We start from the raw sequence: 20331 nt of genomic DNA on the forward strand, positions 1-20331 counted from the left end.
AAAGTGACTTACCTGTAGCTGCTTTACAAAAAAGGCTTACAGCAAAAAAAAGTCTAATGCAATTGAAAAAAGAGGAGGAGAAAAGAAAATCATGGAACTATTAAGGAAAATCTAAGTTTGTATATCCAGCCCTGCGAGGGTGAGACATGCTATTCACACCTCATACGAGGAGGAATGATGAGTTTTTTACACCCCTGACAAATAGAGGGGTAAGACTCAGCCTCTTGCCACTTCAAAGCAGTGTAGAGAGAGCCCTGAAATGGCATTTCAGTGCGCTCCAAGGTGGCTGTAATCAAGGATTACATCATGGACAGAGGTGACCTGTGGGGAATGAAGATTACAGCTCTCAAAGCAGAGCATGTCATTATCTTTTATATGCTGAAGGGGTACAATACCAACTAGACTATGTTCTGACATAGAGGTAGCGTGAAACCATCAAGCCGAGGTTTTTGATATACCAGAGCAGTTGTTCTGTTTTGTGAGTGTCTTGTTAGCCGCAAAGTGCTGCACACATCTTATGGAGAGAGCTTTATTTCATTTCTGTTTCCTTAGACTAAAAAATGAAGCTGTATACATGGAAACCAAATACATTTCTCATGGATGAGAGAATAATAAAGGAGCATGTGTGTGAAAAGAAAGATTAGATAAAGCACAGCATGTTCCTGCAGAATCCGGCAACAGCAGGACAATGTGGAAGTAAAATAGTTTGCTGACAAACTAGAAAGACAAGGTTACTGATGCCTCTGAGAAAATACTCCCACCGCAAACTGGAGCCTCACATCCACTTGGCAGACAGATGGCACCAGGATTGTTTGATACCCGATGGAAACGCTTAGCACTGACTTTTCCCATAGCAGCTGTTTTCACCACACTTACAAAAGTGTGTATCGCAAGCTTTGTTCCCAAAGAGTTATCTATACCACCTGGGTCCTGCAGAAAACGTGCTGAAACAGTCGTAAGCAAAACTTGAATAGTCTTTATTCCAAGTTGTTTTCTTTGGGTCAGTCTGGTCTTTCACTCCAGCTGCTTTGGCAATGGCACCTGGACAAGGACAGTAAGTATTAGAAGGAGGAAATTTCTCAGTCTTATTTCCCAAGCCAGTTTATTTTAATACAAACCTTTAGAAACTGTAGAAACATCAAAAATGTAACAGCTGAGAGCTCCAAGGAGCTCTGGTTGGGAATTTCTTTTGTTTTTAATCGCCCACTTGCTGTTTGCGATGCTTAAATCAAGTAAATCAATTTGAGAGCAGTGAGTCCCGCCACGGAATGAACAAATACCCAGCTCAGGCAATAAAACCGCATTTTAGAGATGAAACTGAGGATACTGAGGCAAATAAGGAGTTACAAAGATCACACAGGCAGGTGAGAACACCCCCCCTAATGCCCCAAATCCAAGCCATGTGGCCCAATCGCAGGGGACCATAAAAAAAAAAAACACCAAAAAAACCCAAAAAACACCACATAAAAAAAAAAAAACCCAAAAACCAACCAAAACTCCACCAAACAAAAAAAACAACTCAAAAACCCCAGCGCATGTCCATTGCTTCACCTTTCCATGGGCTGTGATAGCAATTGTTATCTGGCCCATTTAGGATGAACCATGAATTGATCTGTCTGCCCCAAGCCCTGCAGCCCTCATTTATAAAAACCTCCTGAGGATTCTGGGGGGAATCACTGGGGTTCACTATTGCTCCCTGGCACCTGGCAGCACCCAGGTTTCTTAATCATTACTGTGTAAAGTGAGGGTTGTGCTTGGCAGAGCACTGGTGCCATCATCCTCCCTTTTCCTAAGTGGCAGGGACAGACCAAGCGCCGTCTTGGCGGGTACAGATAAACCGTAACCTTTACAAGAGCAAGTCTTGGTGTCTTAGACGTGGCACTGAAATGCAAAACCTGGACTGAGAGCTAGAAGGGCCAGCAGTGCCCTGAGGAGATGTCCTGGCTGCAGTCAAGTCAGACTGGCCAGCAGAAACCACAGCCGTCAAACCAAGTTCATGTTAAACCTGGACCAGGGTCACTGCAGGACCTGCCCCTGCCAAAATTTCAGGACACACTACTCTCTCTAGAATTAGTCGGGGAATAATTACTTGTATGTAGGTATAAATAAAAGCAAAATATGGTTCACTATATAAAAATGTCAACATTAAACAAAATATGAATTGCAAAATACTACTTGACCATTTTTAATTGCAATGGATTTTGTGTCCTCTTCTTCTAGCCTTAGCAGCAAACGGATGCACCACCATCACTAGCTACAAATAGGTCAGTCAGCTATTAGTATTTCTTGAATAATGGTACAATGTAAAGAAATACAACATTTCAGGGTAGCAAAGGTTAAATCTGGTGGCCAGCGTTTTGAGACAGCCAGCCCATGAATTTAGTACCCAAGTAAGAGCATCACCAAGAGGCAGTTATCACAGTTTGGGGCTCCCCCCTCACTAAAGCTTTTCATTTCATTCTGGTACCCCCAACTTAAGAAGGACATAGACTTGTTGGAGCAAGCCCGCAGGAGGCCACGAAGATGATGAGAGGGCTGGAACACCTCTCCTATGGGGACAGGCTGAGAGAGTTGGGGCTGTTCAGCCTGGGGAAGAGGAGGCTCCAGGGAGGCCTTATAGCAGCCTTCCCATACCTAAAGGGGCCTACAGGAAAGATGGGGAGAAAATTTTTAGCAGGACTGTTGTGATAGGACAAGGGGTAATGGTCTTAAACTTTAAAAAGAGAGTAGATTTAGATTAGATATAAGGAAGAAATTTTTTCAAGGGTGGTGGAACACTGGCCCAGGTTGCCCAGAGAGGTGGTGGATGGATACCCCATCCTTGGAAACATTCCAGGCCAGGTTGGAGATGGAACAACCTGATCTGGTTGGAGATGTCCGTGCTCCTGGCAGGGGAGTTGGACTGGATGGGCTTTAAAGGTCCCTTCCAACCCAAGTTATTCTATGATTCAACCGAAGGCTGTCCCAGACCACAACTGTACCACAGACCCTTCTCACTTCCCATAGTGTTGGCCCGGCGAGTGTGCGGCAGCGCTGAAGGAGCGTGGTTACTCACCGTGGGCAGCCCAGGGGCCTGGGCACCCACCATGGGGGCAGGCGGAGGTAGGGAAGCGTGGCCAGCATGTCACTGGAAACCCAAGTCCTGCCTCTGTGCAGTTTCTTAAGTGACCTTGGGCAAGTTATTTTGCTGCCAGTGTTTCAGTTTACCCTTTATCAAATGGGCCAAGTGACGATGCTTTCTCGGGTAAAGTGAGCGTTAAAGAAAAACAGGGCTGTCGGAAAGAGAAACATGGTTTTTATGGGAGACTGAGGACAGACTAATGTGAAAAAATAATACCTGTTGCTCTCCTGAAGAAAACATCTTATAATAGCATTTGCCTGTCATAACTAATACCCTATTGCTAGTATGTTACCGTTGAGTTTCTGTGGTTTTGTTTACCTCCCAAGTGAATTTCCTTTCTTTTACGTGTCTGGATGCAGACAGGGACGCACAAGGCTGCAGCCTCGGCACTTGCCGTCATTTCTGTGTGCGAGCCACACCTCAGGGCTGCCAGAGGAAACAATAACCTGCATCCCAGGAAAGGCAGCCCGATGCAAAAAGACGACAGCACACAGCGTGGGGATGTGTTTGCAAGCCCCTCAGAACGGCCAACGTTTGAGATGAGAGCTCTGGAGGGCGCTGGGTGAGGGCGATTCCCTCCCCTCACGGCCATCGCTGAGCACTTACCGGTTTAAGATAAGCAACATTACTCTGACGAATGTCGTTTAGTAGCTGATCTCTCGGGGTTATTTCGACAAGGGGAGGCGGCCTTCTCCTAGGAACTGGTTTAAGCGTTCTGATGACGTCTTTGAGGTTGGTTTTCTCGGCGGGTTCCACGTACTCTGGCACGGCAGGTTTGCGCTGAGTCTTCTTCAGCTTGATCACTCTGAAGCTGACGGGCTGCGCGGGGGCTGGCTGCCTTGTGCTCTCCTGCCTTTTGCTCGGAGACACAGACGTGGGGACGGGTGGTTTCGGGGCTTGCGGGGGTTCGTGCATCCTCAGCTGGGGCATTGGTCCTCCCAGCATTTCCCACATCCCAGGAGGCAACCCAAGTCCATTTTCCAGCATCGTTATCAACTCCCTCTGCTCTTTCATTTGTTGCTGCCTTTGCTCCTCTTGCCTCTTTTGCCTCTGCTTGTCCAGGTTTCTGCTAAGCAGGTTCGTCACCACCATCCTGGGCCCCGGCAGTTCAAAGTGATATCCCATTTTAAGGAGGGTGGGATTGGCTTTCAGCAGCCTGGCGATCTCCATTTCTGCCTGGTGGCCCAGCATGCTCCGCTGGTTGTGAAAGCGGAGCTCCGTCAGCGTCTCGTTGTACTGCAGGCATCTCATGATAGCAACGATCCCTTTGCCAGAGATGAAATTGGAATCAATGTTCAACGTGGTGATGGTCCTGTTCTCCCGCAGCATGTTGGCCAGCGCAAATGCCACGTTGTCATCGGCCCCCACGTTGGCCAAGCTGAACGTTTTTATATTCTTATTCTTTTTCATGGCATTGACAAAGTCTATCAGCATTTCTTTGGGGATGTTTTCTATGTTGTTCAGGTTGAGCTCTTTCATGTCCGGGTTGTTTTTTCGGACTTTCTCCAAACTGTCTTCTAAATTGGTTTGATTTCCTGAAGGCCTGGCACTTAGCTTCATGAAGCTGGTATCCAGTGTTAACTTTTTGGGGATGTTTAATTTTGATATTTTCTTCTCATTTTCATTCGGCTTTTCTGTGATTTCTCCTGATTCTGTATCTGGTTTTTTACTTATCTGATCACTGTGATGGTTCTCATTGGTGTAAGTCTCCTTTGTTTCCAATTCAGCCTCCTCTTCCTCTTCCTCCTCTTCTTCATCATCATCTTCCTCCTCTGCTTCTTCTTCCTCCTCATCCTCCTCCTCATCTCTACCTTTATCACTTCCATCTTTGTTTGTCTCCCCAGATTGTGTTCCTGAGTTGGACAAGTGCTCATTTTGGTAATGTCTCTCTTTTCCTTCTGCTCCTGGCACTCTCCCACTGACCGCCTCGCCACTGCTGCCGGCCTTTCCTTCCATCTCCTCCGCAGCGCTTCTCTGAGGAAGACAAAAATTCACAGCTGAGATACTTGAACACGGCTTTGTTACATTCACTTTCTGATGAAACAGACATGTAGCAGCTGGATTTAGACACCTCTATGCCCATACATTACAGAATAATCCTTAAAAGTGTCATTGACCATAACTCAGGGCTATGCTGGCTTGCTTGGGAACACGGGAACAATTGCTCTTAAAGTGGCTGGAAACCAATTTCTCATCTTTGCCTGTTAAATTAAATCCTGACCATTAATTCCTGTATGTATTTACTGCTATGTTAAGGTGGTTCTTGAACCTTTCTGGGGGCTAACAGTCTCTAATCCAAAGTCTGCTTCTGGATTTTGTGTTTTTATCGTTTCCTTGCCAAGAGAGAAAGTTTGTTTCGTATGCCACAAACAAGTGGAAATTGGTGTTAAGCACTGACTGTTTGCTCGGCCTGAGGAGGAGTGAAGAGGGCACATGGTAACAACAGTGCCGTCACCCAGCACGTGAGACAAGGCAGCCGCCTGCTCTGGTACCTGCTGGAGCATCACAGCTAAGGAAGCATGTCAAGGAAAATGAAGCAAAATATTAGCTTAGCTTTATGTTGAGTCCAGAGAGAGAAAGCTGGACTCTGCACACAGGTGTTGCAAGGCAGTGGGGCTTCTAGCATCAAAATAAAATTAATTGTAAACTTCCACCATCTCCAGAGACTCTTCTAGCTGAGATTTTATTTTCAAGCATCTTTTTCGAAGTGGACCCTCCATCAATGAGAAATGCTAATGAACATCAAGATTTTTTTTCCTAAAAGGTTTGTGCTGGTTCAGGCAGGGCAGCGTCATGGCTCTTGCTTCACCAAAAGTCAGACAAAATGGTCACAAAGTCACTTCTGCCCTCAGAGCTGTGGTTCCTATTTGCTGTGGCAGTGGATGGGTTTAGTACTGGGACCACTTGACCAGTTGCTAATGCAGCAGGCAGCTCTACACTCAAATTACAGATTTAACCTCAGAAATGTTAAAAAAAAAGCCTAACCCTGTTTCTTTGAGGGTAAGGGTGTTGCAGGAGAGAGAAAAACAACCTTCCTCTCCAGATGTAGCCCATGAAACCTGCCCTGGGAAGTCCATAATGTATTATGTCATTGTGTATTAGCAAAACTACTGGTTTTTAAAGAAAAATAAAAATCAGTTACCTCAAATTCACTTAGGTTCAGGTATGAATGTGTTTCATCTGGCCAAGTTTCCATTATATTAACCTATTTTTAAGTGTGGCCCTCATCCTGAAAAATATCTATCTATGACCTTAACTTTATTTCAAAGTTACAGGGATAGTACAATTAACGTAAGTACTGTATTGAAAAGGATTGGACTAGTTCATGGAGTTTGCATGCTTGGTCGTTAGGGAATGTTTCACATTCTTAAAATACAGGGGTTTGGGTTTTTGTCCAGTACAGCATTAAATTTTCTCAATTTATTGGTTTAATACATATGCTTAATGTAGTCTTCTATGAAAAAGCAATATGGTGTTAATCCACACGAAGTCAAGCAAATTCAAGTTACACCCTCCAAACTGATTTTATGACAATTTCTCAGTGATTTGCTTTACTGAAACAAAATTAGGATTTTCTTATATTAGAAAGCTTAACTCAATTTTTAGGAAAAACAAACCCTGACATCAGTCCAAGCTGGATCCTGACGTTGCTGAGGCTTTTAAGGAGAATTTAAAATTGTTTGTACTCTACCTTACATAAGGGACAGAAGCAGAGGTAGGTTAAGGTATTAAAGCTATAAAACAGATCCCACAGCAGATGCATAATAAACATTTGTGATTTTTCGCTTGTTACCTCGGAGGGCAAGAGGGTGACGGGAACTCTCTCGTCCTCGAGCATGCGTCTGGATGTCTTCTCCCAATACAGGTAGTCAACCAGGGACCTGTGGTCGAAGCTCCCCGTGGGGGGTTTCTCCGTCTGATCCCTCTGTATCATCCCAGTTGGGACTTCGGGGTCTGGGGCCATGACTTCCATCTCACACTGCAGCTCCTTTAGCTCCTCGGGAGACAGGTTTGCCAGGATTTCATCTTCATTGATGTCCTCAGGACACACTTCATCAGAGTTTTGGCTGAGTTCAGACATGTTCTTTCTTCTTTCCTTCCTCTATTACTTTTTAAACATAAAGAAAAAGTTAAATTTCAAAGGATTTTTTTTTTTTTTCCCCCACTAGCAGTAGTTCATTCGGTTAAATAGACAACTTCATGTTTTGGTCATGAGCTGTGGCAGCTCTCAGTCTCAGTTTGGGAGACAGACTGTGCGGCTAAGTCTATATTAAGCTGCACTTGGCTGGATAAAGAGAATTTATGGCGATGCTGCCATGCTCCATTTTCAGCAACCTGTCAGCTGTGCAAACCCTTCTGACATTTCAGTGCAGCTGGTGCGTCCTCCATTGAGTAAGGGAAGGGACGGCCATTTTCTAGAGGATTCCCGGGGCACTACGCCTTTCAATGCTGCACCTCGTGTCTGGACAGCGTGGCGTGGATGGTACCTGCGAGGTGCGCGGGTGAAATTCTGCACCGTGGGAAGAATCAGCACGAAGTCTCAGCATCCGTAACGTCTCCAATATCTCAAAAGGGCCAGCGACTGCAGGATCTTCACTGCCTTTAGCCAGGGCTAAAGCCTGGCTGAATGTTGCAGATGGTTTTGGTGTGGCTACAGCCATCATTTGACTGATGAGCTCTCCCAAACGCCTCCTCTCAGTTAAGGCAAAATCCTTGAAGATGGAAAAAGGCGAGTGGCCAGTCGGTACAACGCACACCTTGTGCTTGAGGACAGGGGTCATTTGACCCTCATAGTTTCAAACATTCTTTGCAGGGGGGTATTGAATCAAATCCTCACCTTGCAACTGTGAACACGTCTTTCACAGGAGAGAAACCACAGATGAGAGGCTGTGAAGCCAAGCCCCACCAATTTTTAAGCCATATTTCTCGTTACAGCCTCAGCCATGCTCTGCTGGAGTCTGCCAGCAGCAAAATAGCCTCTGCACGACAATAGTCTCTCTTTGCTGTGTTCTGTAACAAGAAACATGATGTTCAAAGCCCTGTTAACCCCTATTAAAAAGCCATAAACCAAAAGTCCTCCTTTAATTAATGCTGTTACACAGCAGGGAAGCCGGCAAAAATTTAAGAATGAAATAAATGGTAAAAGAAAAGAATAACAAAAACCCAAGCCAAGAGCATAATGGCTCTATTTGCCCCTTTGGTATTTCAGGGGACATTCTTATTTTATATTATGCAGTAGCAAGCACAACAGCAGACCCACACATCAATCTATCTGGTCTAGCGGTTTAACCCCCAGTGACTGCTGTCCATAATAGAGTCCATAAATGGTTTCCCGATGTTATCAAATAAATCAACGCTCTTTGGTAGCTGGTATGTTATTCTCCCAAACGATGCTGTTTGGGTCACAGAAGCTGTCTATTCAGTGGTTACTTATCGCTTGCTAATTTCTTGACTGTAAATAAAGCCCCTGGCCACCTTCTTATATTTCCATGATCTTCAGCCAGGCCATCTTGGGCCATGGTCTTGTCAGATCTGCTAAGTTAAGTAGGGTCAAACCCATGAAGTCCTCTCGAGAAAGAAAACAGGGATACTGAGAACACTATCAGGTATTTGAAACACAAGTTTTCTTCTAAGTAGAAATATATCACTTGTCGATACCATGATTAGGAAACACTATACTTTTGGAAGCGATGCCTTCTCCGTCAGACGTAGAGGGAAGGCTGCCTGGTGACACCTCTCCTGGTGACATGGGTGCTAATCCCACAGATTTCCAAGGTGAGTATCATATTTTGCCTACTTTAGGTCTCTGCTCCATAAATTACCTCACGTACAGGATTCACTTCCTTTCCTAACACGTTGTTTAGTGTTTTGGGGCGCTGGAAACGGCACGCTAAAGCAACAAACAACACCCTCCAGGTCTGGGACATGCTCGCGGCCAAATCTTTAAGTCCTTTCCAAGGCAAAACTCCCATCTTCTTCCCAATGCCATTTGTGGGTACTCCCCTCGGAGCTTTCCAAAGTAATCACTCATTCCTCAACTTTCATTAAGACAGGAAAGCAACTTCCATCAGTAGCACTTGCTATTTTCATGCCAATTTGACACTTGCTCAGGAATCCCTGGACTAATAAGCTGCTGCACGACGTGTTTTGTTAACAAGCGGCAGAGCGCCGTGGGAACAGCTACGCTCAAAGCACCAGCAGAAGACAAGAGGTACCTGCAGTGATCGCAAAGCGATCCCTACAAGTAGCAGCTCAAAATTCATGCTAAGCAGGTACCTAACAAGTGTGAAATAAAAGCCCTTTAGGAGCAAATCAGTAGAAGAAAAGGTCTGCCCTCGGTAACGAACAATTCATACTTACTGCTCACCGTTTCTAGGGCAAGTACTCACGTGTGGATGAACTCTTGCATGAAACCCAGCAGGCTCTTGTGCAGGATCATTTCACTCCATTGATTTTTCTCATTTGTGAATTTTCTTCAAAATTTCCAACCTATCTTTCTTGAAAGCAAAAGGGTTGACAAGTTTTTAACTCAAATATCAAGCGGGTCTGACCCATGTGTCACCATGTGATGCAAAGCAGGCCATCAAACCATGCTTCAAGTGCCTAAAATATGTTCTATTTTAAGGTAATTGATGGGACACATGCTGATGCCAAATGCTTGAAAGCAATTTCTATAATGTTGGCTTTCATATTTTTTTTTTCTCGCTTAAAAACCCCATACATTTACTCCCCTCTGTTACCAGCCCATGGCATTTCCAAGTGCCAAGACATTAACTGGAATAAGTCGGAGAATGTGCGCGTGTAACATAACCTTGCGTCGCTTTTAAGAAACTTGTAGGCTCGATGGGGCAGTCTAAAATTGACCAACACCAAGTATGCCCAGCAATGCAGTGTAACGCAATATGGGGATTATAACGGGTCAGATGATGGGTTCTTAACAATAACAACCACTAAGTAACGAGAGCAATCAGAGAGAGACACCCTGTGGGAAAAACACCAGGGGAAAAAAAAACAAACAACACAAAAACAACCCACACCACATTTTCAAACCGTTACAGAAATAAATATATTGGATTAAGTTTGTTGCTTAGAGTAAGGACGTCTCACTTTCAAAGTATTTGTCCAAGTCGCTTGAGAGGGAGCTGCAAAGTCAAGCCCTGGTGTGAAAGGGAAGGCATGACGGTGGCTGACATGGGGATGGGGTGGAGCAGCAGGGACATGGGTGCGAGCCCCCGCCCCTGCCCCAGTGATCATCAGATCACCGCATCTCGCCACTTCGAGGTCTGGCAGCTTCCTTCAGCTCCAACAGGAGCAAGCAGAGCTACATCTTCTGTTCCAGTGGGACCTGGATGCTTCTAATTGGGCCCAAAAAAAAGAACATGGTGTTTTTCTGTTTGGTTTTCTTTCTTTTTTTTTTTTTTTAAAGTTTTCATTTTCAGAGAATTCTGAGAGCAGCTACACTGGGTCTTCCCTACACAGCAGGAAACTACCTCTGTCACCATCCACATTCCTTATCACACGGAAAAGAAAAAATTAAAATGTGTAGGGAGAAAGGGGAATCATGGAGGGGCCTTTAGTCATGTCAGAAATTAAGGAGAGAAAATATCAGCCTGGGGTAGTGTCATCAAAGGTCATCGAAATTACCATTAGGGCCAAAACAGACTCAACTTGGGGAAAACGATTTATTTATTATTAAAACCAAAGCAGGATAATGAGAGAGAACAAAAACAACTTCCCCCCATCCCTCCACTCTTTCTGGGCTTAACTTAATTTTAATTCTCTCTCCCTCCTCCCTGCCTCGAAGGGCACAGAGGGGAACAGGGAATGGGGGTTGGGGTCAGTTCCTCGGAAATGGGAAAAACCCAGGGGTGGACACCAGATTCCTGCCTGACCACAACCAGGAGGAGGAGGAGGAGAACCAGCTGCAGGAGGAGCTGCACCAGGGGAGGGAGGCCAAGCCAGAGGAGATTGAGATCACCTTCAGCTACTGGGATGGCTCCAGACACCGGTGCACGGTGAAGGGGAACACGATGCAGCAGTTCCCACAGAAAGCGCTGGACATTCTGCGCAGGGACTTCAGTGAGCTGCAGTTGGCAGGGGTGGAGCAGCTGGTGTACATCAAGGAGGGTCTGATCATCCTCTAGCACCACAGCTTCATCATCACCAAAGCCCAGGGCAAGAGCGGGCCGCTCTTCAACATCTACAATGACATCTAGCTGCTGAATAATGCCACTATGGAGAAGGACAAGCTGCACGTGAGGAAGGTGGTGCTGCGCAGCTGGTACGAGAAGAACAAGCATATCTTCCCCACAAGCCGCTGGGAGCCCTACGACCCCGAGAAGGGAAGAAGCTGAAGCAAGAGGCAGAGAGAGGGAGAAGTGGGCCCTGTGGGCCTTGCAGGCCTCACCCTCTGGCCTCCCGCTGGGCGGCCATCTGGGCCCGACTCGGCCTGGCCAAGAGACGTGAAGAGAGGAGATGTGAGGAGAACCTGAGAAGCATCTGCCTGAGCCGATTGTGAATAATTTCTTGTGAGAGAAATAGCTTGCAGAGGCCAAGGTCAGTGAAGAAGGAGGGGGATCTTCTGATCTTCCCAAAGCACAGTGCTGATGTCTGACAAACAAAAGCAAACTAGCCTGTGGTGAATGAAAATGGGTCTGTGAGAGACAGCAAGCAATTTTGTTATTTTATAGGGAAGAGACAATTCAATGAGGGGATGTTGAATGTCTGACCAAGACTTGAGGAACCGAGCTACAGCTCTGCCTGCAACTTTTCACCAATGGGCAAAACCAGAAAATGCCCTGAGTTGTCCCGATGTGGCTTCAACCCGGTTTAGGACAGAGCCAAGGCTGGTTATGGCCATCAAAATGTATAGTTTCCCTCCTAGCAGTACTATTAAATCAGAACTGTAATAACACAATGCTAAGGACTCTTTGAGGAGCAGCAGCCACCATCATAACCTTTTGAATGAGCAATCACTTCCACATTTATATGAAACACCAAATTCAGCACAAGCCAGATCAGATAAGAAACGGAGTCATTCCAGGAAACAATGTCACCCTTCACATTAAACATAGGGTGTATCTTTCTTTTATAGCATCCAAACCTATCACAGCCCCATACCTCGTATCATCCTGCCACTAAAACGTGCCCATGGGCAATAATGCTGGCAAGACCACATGGCAGTTTTGTTATGTACGCATGGGGCATGTCCTTCTCTAACCTCAGCCCAGGAACAGGTGGAAGAGTTTCTTCTAGAGTTACTCCAGCTGAGCCCTGGCTGGCTGCACACTCTTCTCCATCTGCAGCTCTTTGATGACACTCTAACCATTAAATATAAATTGAGACTCATGCCTGCTGTGCTTGAGACAGGCAGATGTCCTGTGAGACGGAGCACATCCCTCTGCAGTCAAGGACTTGCTGAAGGATTTACAGTGATTCCCTTCAAGAGGGACAGACACAGATAATGAAGCTGGATGGATGGCAAGGAGCTGTTTCTTGGTTGAAGGTCTTGCTTCTCTTTCACGAAAGCCCTAACATCTGTGTCCTCCTGGGCTGCCAGCATGGATCATGACTCACACCATCCCTTCTTCCATGGAGGAAACATCACATCAGGTTTGACTTGCTGCATTGGAGCATGGGGTGATTGTCTTTGATGATAAATCTTGCCCTGGGAGATGATCCATGTGGTCCTCAATCTGTGTCTAACAGCTATGAGGGGAAGGGAAAGGTCCCGCCAGACAAGACAGGGGGTTGTGCATCAGACAGGGTGTCACCACCCTTACCCGCTGGTAGAGTGGGCATCACGGCAATACTTGGAACGGGGGAAAGTGTCATCTTTGGAAAGCTCAGACAGGCATTTTGGGCAGTGTCCTGGCACACAAGGGTGCTTGGCCAACTTGTGACAGGACAGGGCAGGTGGAGGAGAGAGTTAAACAGGAGGCAAAGAGGGTGGATGACACTACGGCAAACATACTATTGCCTCTTCCTCTGTCCAGGCCTATGGTGAGATCAACTCTGAAGTCCTGTCCTGTAGGTCCCAATGATGGGGTCAAACTTAGAGAGCAACCAGATTTTCCAAAGTCCCAACCACATGGCGGTGTGGGCAAGGACCATCCTGAAACCACCAGCCACAACAAAATCCATCATATAAACTTTATACCTGAAGACATGAATGGAAGCCACATGCAGCTCCATCTCTTCCCCTAGCAATACCATCTCTGCCAGGATGAAGGTCCATTTTCTCATTGCTTGGTGATATAGCAAACATCCATATATGTGGAGTTATCTAAATTACAGAAATCCAAATGCTAATTGATTCTAACGACAGCTGCATTAAGTAGGAAAATGCAGGCTGCCCCCACATTAGAGCTGTACGTCCCCTTCTTGCGCTCTACCCAAATACCACGTTCATTGCTTCACTTGACTGGAAAGCCAGATTATCCCCAGCCAATCCAAGGAATGATGCTGGGCTCTCCACACAGTTGGTGCTGGCAGCCTGGTGCCTTCAGCGTGAGAAGAACAAGGGCAAGAGCAGGGGACAGGGCAGGGAAACACACGATGCCCAGCATAACGTGATGAGGGAAAAAAGCATACAGAACTGTTTATGTATTCATACGTTTGCAAAACAAAATAAGATAAATAGGGTGGGGAAAAAAATTACCTCAAACAGCTGCAAGAAGTGACAGAAGTAATCTGAGAACCACTCCAGGAAGTTTCTGACAAGGAAGTTACCAACAAGAGAAAACATTCCTAAGGACCTGGAGTCTTTCCCCTAGCACAAGATCCCTAAGAAAAAAAAAAATCCAGGGAAAACCAGATAATTAGATTTAAATTAATAACTATTAAACAAAATAAACACAATTAAAAGTTTGCTCCCATTTACTTTAACTTCATAGGTTTCAATATTTGTGTGAGGCCCGGCTATAGCTAAAGCTCTCAGCTTTTTGCCTTAGAAATTTATTAAACATGATAGAAAAGCACAAAGCAGACCAAAGACTAGCGTAGAAAGAAGAAATCTTCTTGGGCGAGGTGTTCACTTATCCAGAAAGGGTCAGACAAGGGCAGTGACAGGGAGCTTCTCTCCAGGCAGTTGCCTGCAGGAGCAGCTCTCCTGCATTGATCCCTAAAGCCCAGGAGATGGAGCAAACCTTCAGCCCCTTCGAGGATTTCCTACAAACATTTTGGGACTGGCTGGGCCATGGTGGAGGCTTCTTACCCACGCAGGAGCCACGCAACCTTGCTGCTGCTGCAACATTGCTCACGTTTCAGCTGATAAATCTGAGATCATAAATGAAAAGTCAGTAGAAGCCTTCAAGAGTCACATCACTTATTCAGTCACCTTGGCCACCAAGTTTTACACAAGTATCATGGGGTGAATTTTAAAGATTTGTGATCTTTAAAGGTCTGCCTGTGCTCGGGGAGGGGGCTCCTGGCCTGAGCCTCGTCCCTCCGTGGTCGCTGTGCCGGAGGAAGGTCAGACACCAGCCTCCTGCGGGGCTTGGTGCCAGCTCCCACGGGAGTTTGTCCTCCCACATCTCAAGAGTATTTTTGTTCAAAACAGCAGAGAAAAAGCAAGCAATTAAAAACATCAGGCACAGCTTATTTTAGCCCAGTGCCCTATTGCCTTTTTAAGGAATCCTGGCAAGGACTGGTTTTTCTTCTTCATCCGTCAACTAAAAGCACTCAGAAATGCTCCATTACATACGGTGTTATGTGGGATTTTTTTCTGCCCTCACCATACTCATCATCATCATCATGTTCTACCTTCTAGAGACAGGCATTTGTGACCCTGTTAAATTGAACCTGGGTGTTTTACATTGGTGTTTCACGTCATTCTCCTCTTGGCTTTGTTCTGGATCATATTAAATAAGAATTTCTAAATATTTCTTCAAGCTGGAAGGGGTAGGAAGGACTTCAGAGGAGTACGGGAGGCAGGAAGGCTCTTATCTTCAATGCTGCTGGTCAGTCGCTAGATGTCCTCCGTAATCCTGGTGAGGAAGGGCTGTGGTTAAACAGCAGAACACACAGAGGAGGTAAGAATTCAAAAAAAGCACAGGTAATTTGTAAATTGTGAACAAATGTGATAACAATTACAACTATGTCTTTATTACCTCTTCAGCTGCATTGTATGGAGCTGGTCTCTGTGAACAGTCATGCACGTGCATCAAAATCTCACTCCAGAAATGCAGTGCAACCAAGTAAGAAGCTAGAGGTCTGCAAAAGGCAAAGTTAGGGGTCCTGGGGAACAACTGGTGAAAATCAGGTGTTGCACAAGCTGTGCAGCATTGCCAGCGCGCCCTTGTTGGTGATGGACAGGAGGTCCCACAGGGACGCTGTGGCCTCACTCTCCTTCCCTGTGCCACCCAAGACCAACCCCAGCCCTTTACTACCTACCCTAGGCAACATCCAAGAACAAGAAGTTATTCTTATTCTCTCCTCTTCTGGGCCTCCTCCTTCACTCTGCACTTCTAGCCTTCTTGAAAGTTTTGAAGAGCACAACTCTTGCAGGGCCAGGCATGCGGAGAATGACAAAAGGGGTTACAAGTGCTGCACCTGCCGTGCTACCAATCTTCGATTTCCAGCTCCTTCGCAGCTTAGTTCTTGCTTACTGGAAGCTGCAGTCAGAGTCTGAACTCTGGCTCTAGAGAATTTATGCTCAATATCCCCAAATATAGCAAACAGGCCTCAACTCAAACCCACCTCAAATTCTCATCTTCCCAACACGGTCATCCAAAATCATCCAAAATTGTCCTGGTCTGCTCAGAGCAAGCCGGGAGGCCAGGGCGAGTGCCAGCATTGTGCCAACATGGATGTGTTAGACTGAGCTAAGTCCTGAACGCTAACAGGAAAGCCAATACGAAACTCAATGGCTACAGCATTAAAATAAAGGAATGCAAACCACACTTCAAATGGGGCACTGACCTTGTCACACACCTCATTTCCTTTTTTAAATGAAAAGCTCAGAGTGCGCTAATAAGTAACTGCCAGCATCCATCGATACCATGAGTTCTGGGTAAGGTATTGGACTTTGTACCATTCAGCTTCCTGCTCAAAACACTTTTTTAACAGCAGCAAGCATGATTCAGTGAATGAAGAACTTGCGAACAGATGAACCTCAAAAACTACTTGGAGAAATGGAGAAATATGATGACACAGGGGTATTTTTAATGTGCACATCTGCAAGTTTTTATTAATACCTATTTTCACCAGCAACCCGAAAATAAGCATAAAATTCAGTACTGGTTAAGCTTACGGATGCCACAGGAAGTCAGAAATGAGAAGTAACTCTGAAGAGTGGAGAGCGAGACTGAATAACCTCAATTGCTTGGTGACCAGGGTGCAAAAGCAGTTGTACATCTAGAAGCCAAGTCGCTCTTCCAGAAATGTGGGCATCTCAGAGGGCACAAACTGAGGACCCAGCAGACGAGCCACACAAACCTCAAGAGCCACGCTTCAGACTGGAAAAGCTGCAGCAATTTTTAGATGTGAGGATAGATGAGCAATAAGTGTTTCCAGAAACTTGAGGCCACCCGTGTGCATCACTGCCAAGCTGAGGCTGGGCAGCAGGTCCAGGGAGAGCAACCCTCCCGCTGGGATGCTGCACGAGCCCAGCTCGGCTCCGCTGGGGCAGCTGTGCTGGAGAGACCCCTGCAAAGGCGACGAGCTCCACTTCTTCATCCCCTTGCATCATCAGAAATTCAGACTTGCAGATGCGTTTTGGGAGAGCCTGAACTGCCCTGGGCCAAGATTCCCCCATCCGAGGCCACTCTAAAGTCTCTTACTTTAAAGCCCTGAAAAAACACACACTGCAACTTTTTGAAGCACTCAAGTAGAAACAGGAGGAATGCTGAAGTGGTTTTGGTAGCACACTTTTTAGTTTATTGACCTATACAAAATAATAGGTCTAAAAAATTCAGAAGTAGTAAAAGAATAAGCAAAAAGAGCTTTCGCATTTCTAGAAGGCTATACAAATATGCAAAACCAAGGAAATAAGTTATTTTTTATTTTTTGTTCGTTTAATTCCAAATCGCGACTCTAATAATACAAACGACTAAGTACCAGCTTAACAAGTGTGTCCTTCTGTATATATTACATGCTCTGGAATATTGGTAAAAAATGTCAAAAAAGTTTATCAGAAACTTTTCTATTCACAATATGAACAAGGAGTAACTAATCCTTTATATAAAAGAAAAAAGAGCACCATTTATGGAATCCTGAAGCACAGTACAGCTGAGAAACGAGAGAGATTTTACCATATGCAAACGAGTCATTGGAAATCACGTAAGATAACCCATGCCAATTTGTTCCTACAGATGGATGACGTGAGGTAGGTTTATCCCTCTTAGATCAAGACTGCAGTCGCACTTTTTTTCCTACACAAATGGTTTTGTGAAAAATGCTGTTCTGTCACTTAGTGACTTTGCAACGCACCTGGCAGTTCAGATGACTCGCGGTACAATCCTAATGCCCCTCATTTTAAGGCACCCACTTGGCTGTTTGTGTTTGCATCCACCTTAAAATACTGGCCGTTACAATCAAATTGTTCGCCGTGCGATCACTGGAGCTCCCCACTGCAGATCCTCGACTCACTGTGGCAGAGCAAAATATGATCGTCACCTGAAGAACAGGGGTCACTGTGCAGCCACCGTGAAAATTTGCCTACTCCTCCACACAGTGAAGTTGTACCATGGAAAGGTCATTAAATGGGAGGTTATTAATTATACTTTATCATGGAAAAGAGTTCAAAAGTTCGCTGCTTCTGTTCCCAAAACCCACAACTGCCTATAGTTTTACATGACATATTGTGTCCGCAAATTCTTCTCCTTCCAGAACTTGCTTGTGGTGCTAACAAACACTCTTAACAACACCCCCAAAAACAGATAAACTCATTCAAACCTCCATAACAAAAAAAATATCCAGCCTTCCTTCAAGTAATGTTCCAATACTGATTAAGTCACCTTTTGCCTCACTCACACACACAGTATCCATCCTTCACAAGCTTATGAAAGTCCTTCCAGGTCATCATAAGCCATGGCAGAATAAATTTTAATTTCTTCTTCTTTCAGACATCAGAATTGTGCTCCTAGAATTCCTGGTTTTTCCATAAAAGTCTCCTTTTCACATTTTTTTTTTTTTTCTCCTCTGAGGTTTGCCTTCAACACCTTGCAATCTTCCAAAAAAGTGCTTGCTAAATATAAATACTTCAACCAAGTGCTGCATCTAATCATAGATTAAACTGTGGCTTGCCCTTGCTCTTGTAGGCTTATCTGGTTCAGAGAGAAATGCCATTCGTGGTAAGACTTTGTCAATTTGCTACAGTCCCTCTTAATGCTGAATTTAATCTTTCCCAGCAACACAGCCTGCTTCCTTTCTTTCGTTCGGTCTGGAAGTTCCGCCCGAGATCTGCCTCGGAGTCACAGCATTTTGTGCAAGGCACGCAAGGGTATGAATGCGGGGCTGCGGGCAGTCTACACGAGCGTCCCGGGCTTTGAATCCTCATGCCAGAATAATCTCTGCTCGTTGCTGTGCAAGTCTTCTTCCAACCGGCTCTCGTCGTCGCCACCCAGCTGGCTCGTCTCTGCATACGCTCTGTAAGAGAGGCACAACATCAGGGACCAGCAAGAGCCAAGCGTCTTCCCCAGACCCCCAAGTGCTGCACAAACTCACGCAACCCCCCTCGGGCTTTAAGTAATGCCGGTTATTGCGACTTCACCCCGACGTAATTTGGATCCGAACACGAACCCCAGTTTTCACGCTGTAATTAGTCAAATTGTGTGCAACAGGATCTCAGCTGCTCAAAATTGTCAAGACTGCAGGGTGCGTTGATTGCTTGTTTGCCATAATTGCATTAAAATAAAAAATAAAACAGATGAATGATCAGAGAAGTCATTCACACTATGGAAAGTTAATAGCTGATAAACTTAATTTAGATAAAGCTGCCAAAATAAGCCAGCTTTTCAAAGCCAAATTATAGGAAGTTAAGAAATTAGTAAAAACTGTGTTTTTAAACACTGTTACTGTAGATTTTTACATCGCTGCAATAAAAAAGCCCATGGCATTTAACTGGGAAACAAGGATCTAGCAGAAGCCTTTATATCTTTTCTTACATTTATTTTAAAACAATCGAAGTTAAAAATTCAGTAGTTTCACACAAGTCAGCCTGGCAGCAAGCTCACAATGCAACCCACGAAGGAGGGAGCACAAACTTGGAGTACTTACTACAGCTGGCTATGCTTAGCACAAGCGTACTTAAATGTGATGGCATTTGGGGGGGGGCAGAGCCATTCCCCTGGGCAGGACGTCTCTGTCCTCACTGATAACGCCAACAAACGATAGCAGGGAGACTGAGAACACCAAACAGGAGCAGCGAGTGCACTGCAGAAATTTCTGCCAGGACAGAGCAGACCCTGGGCTCCCCGCACACCTCAGGAAAGCCCCCATGAGCAGGGCAGCTCTGCAAGCAGCGCCACGTCCCACCCAGTTTCTGGGTTAAGCTCTGCCAAGCCAGGTGTGCTTGGCAGATGGAGTATCACCTTTGAACGCCAGCACACAGACACGTGAGGCTGAAGAGAGGTGTTTCCTTTCCTTGTTTTTCCATAAGTTTATCAGCACAGGCATTACAGCTTCAGAAACACAACAGGACTGTGTCTGCTGGACTGCTGATGGGGTGCAGGAGAGACCTCCATCACAGGAGGTAAGAGGGACTGGGCTCAGCACCCACAACATCACTCTGGGCATCACAGCCACAGGGAGTGCAAGATCTTTAATGGTCCAGCATTAGCCAGCGGAAAAGGCTGTGCAACAAATGAGTTCATCCGTACTATGACTTTCCTTGAATATTTGTGGTACAGTTAGTGGTGGTACAGCTGGTCTGCTCCACACAGAGAAGACCTGCTCTCACAAAATCAATTTTATAATTACTCTTCATCCTAGCCCTTTGAAATCAAGCTGATTTTCTCAGAAATTTTAACAGCCTGTGAGATACAGGAGGAAGGGCAGAAAGTCTTGATATGCTCCACTCACCTGCTCTGCAAAGGAAGGTTGCCATAAACATTCCCATAGCAGCTGGCATAAGAGGAATGAGACAACGTATCGTAGTCAGAAAGTCCCAGTGCAAGCGGGTTTCGCCAGTTCCCAGCAGTGTTTGCAGAAGATGCTGGAATTTAAAAAAAAAAAAGAGTTACAGCAAATTAGATCTTTCTCCAGCTAAA

At 45.5% G+C, this 20331-nt stretch overlaps 3 protein-coding genes across 3 annotated transcripts in view; 1 reads left to right on the top strand and 2 right to left on the bottom strand.

The window, feature by feature from the left end:
• Nucleotides 1–513: 513 nt before the first annotated feature.
• On the bottom strand, nt 514–7367 carry LMOD3 (leiomodin 3). Its single transcript, XM_010115559.2, has 3 exons — nt 6915–7367; nt 3728–5095; nt 514–1041 (listed from the first exon to the last, which is right to left on the bottom strand). The coding sequence occupies exons 1-3, from the start codon at nt 7200–7202 to the stop codon at nt 1015–1017; spliced, it is 1683 nt and encodes a 560-aa protein (XP_010113861.1). The 5' UTR covers nt 7203–7367; the 3' UTR covers nt 514–1014.
• Nucleotides 7368–8811: 1444 nt separating this feature from the next.
• On the top strand, nt 8812–11475 carry LOC104475961 (protein FAM50A-like). The gene is given in 3 exon segments (XM_010115570.2): nt 8812–8896; nt 9233–9332; nt 10926–11475. Coding segments are annotated over 3 exon segments (735 nt in total).
• Nucleotides 11476–16973: 5498 nt separating this feature from the next.
• FRMD4B (FERM domain containing 4B) overlaps nt 16974–20331 on the bottom strand; it is an 84575-nt gene continuing 81217 nt past the window's right edge. Inside the window, exons 22-23 of the mRNA XM_086755606.1 lie at nt 20144–20276; nt 16974–18709 (exon numbers count right to left, since the gene is read on the bottom strand). Of these exons, the coding sequence (XP_086611732.1) occupies nt 18589–18709; nt 20144–20276 (254 nt within the window). The 3' untranslated portion in view covers nt 16974–18588. The remainder of the gene's footprint in view (nt 18710–20143; nt 20277–20331) is intronic.

The sequence above is a fragment of the Chlamydotis macqueenii genome, chromosome 10 (genome assembly GCF_036417535.1).
Source record: "Chlamydotis macqueenii isolate bChlMac1 chromosome 10, bChlMac1.mat, whole genome shotgun sequence".
NCBI classification, from domain to species: Eukaryota; Metazoa; Chordata; class Aves; order Otidiformes; family Otididae; genus Chlamydotis; species Chlamydotis macqueenii.

Coding starts and splice junctions, on each gene's coding strand:
- LMOD3 (XM_010115559.2), bottom strand. CDS start 7,202: ATGTCTGAACTCAGCCAAAACTCTGATGAAGTGTGTCCTGAGGACATC. Junction 5,096..6,914: donor TCACCCTCTTGCCCTCCGAG/GTAACAAGCGAA, acceptor TGTCTTCCTCAG/AGAAGCGCTGCGGAGGAGAT. Junction 1,042..3,727: donor ATGTTGCTTATCTTAAACCG/GTAAGTGCTCAG, acceptor GTCCTTGTCCAG/GTGCCATTGCCAAAGCAGCT.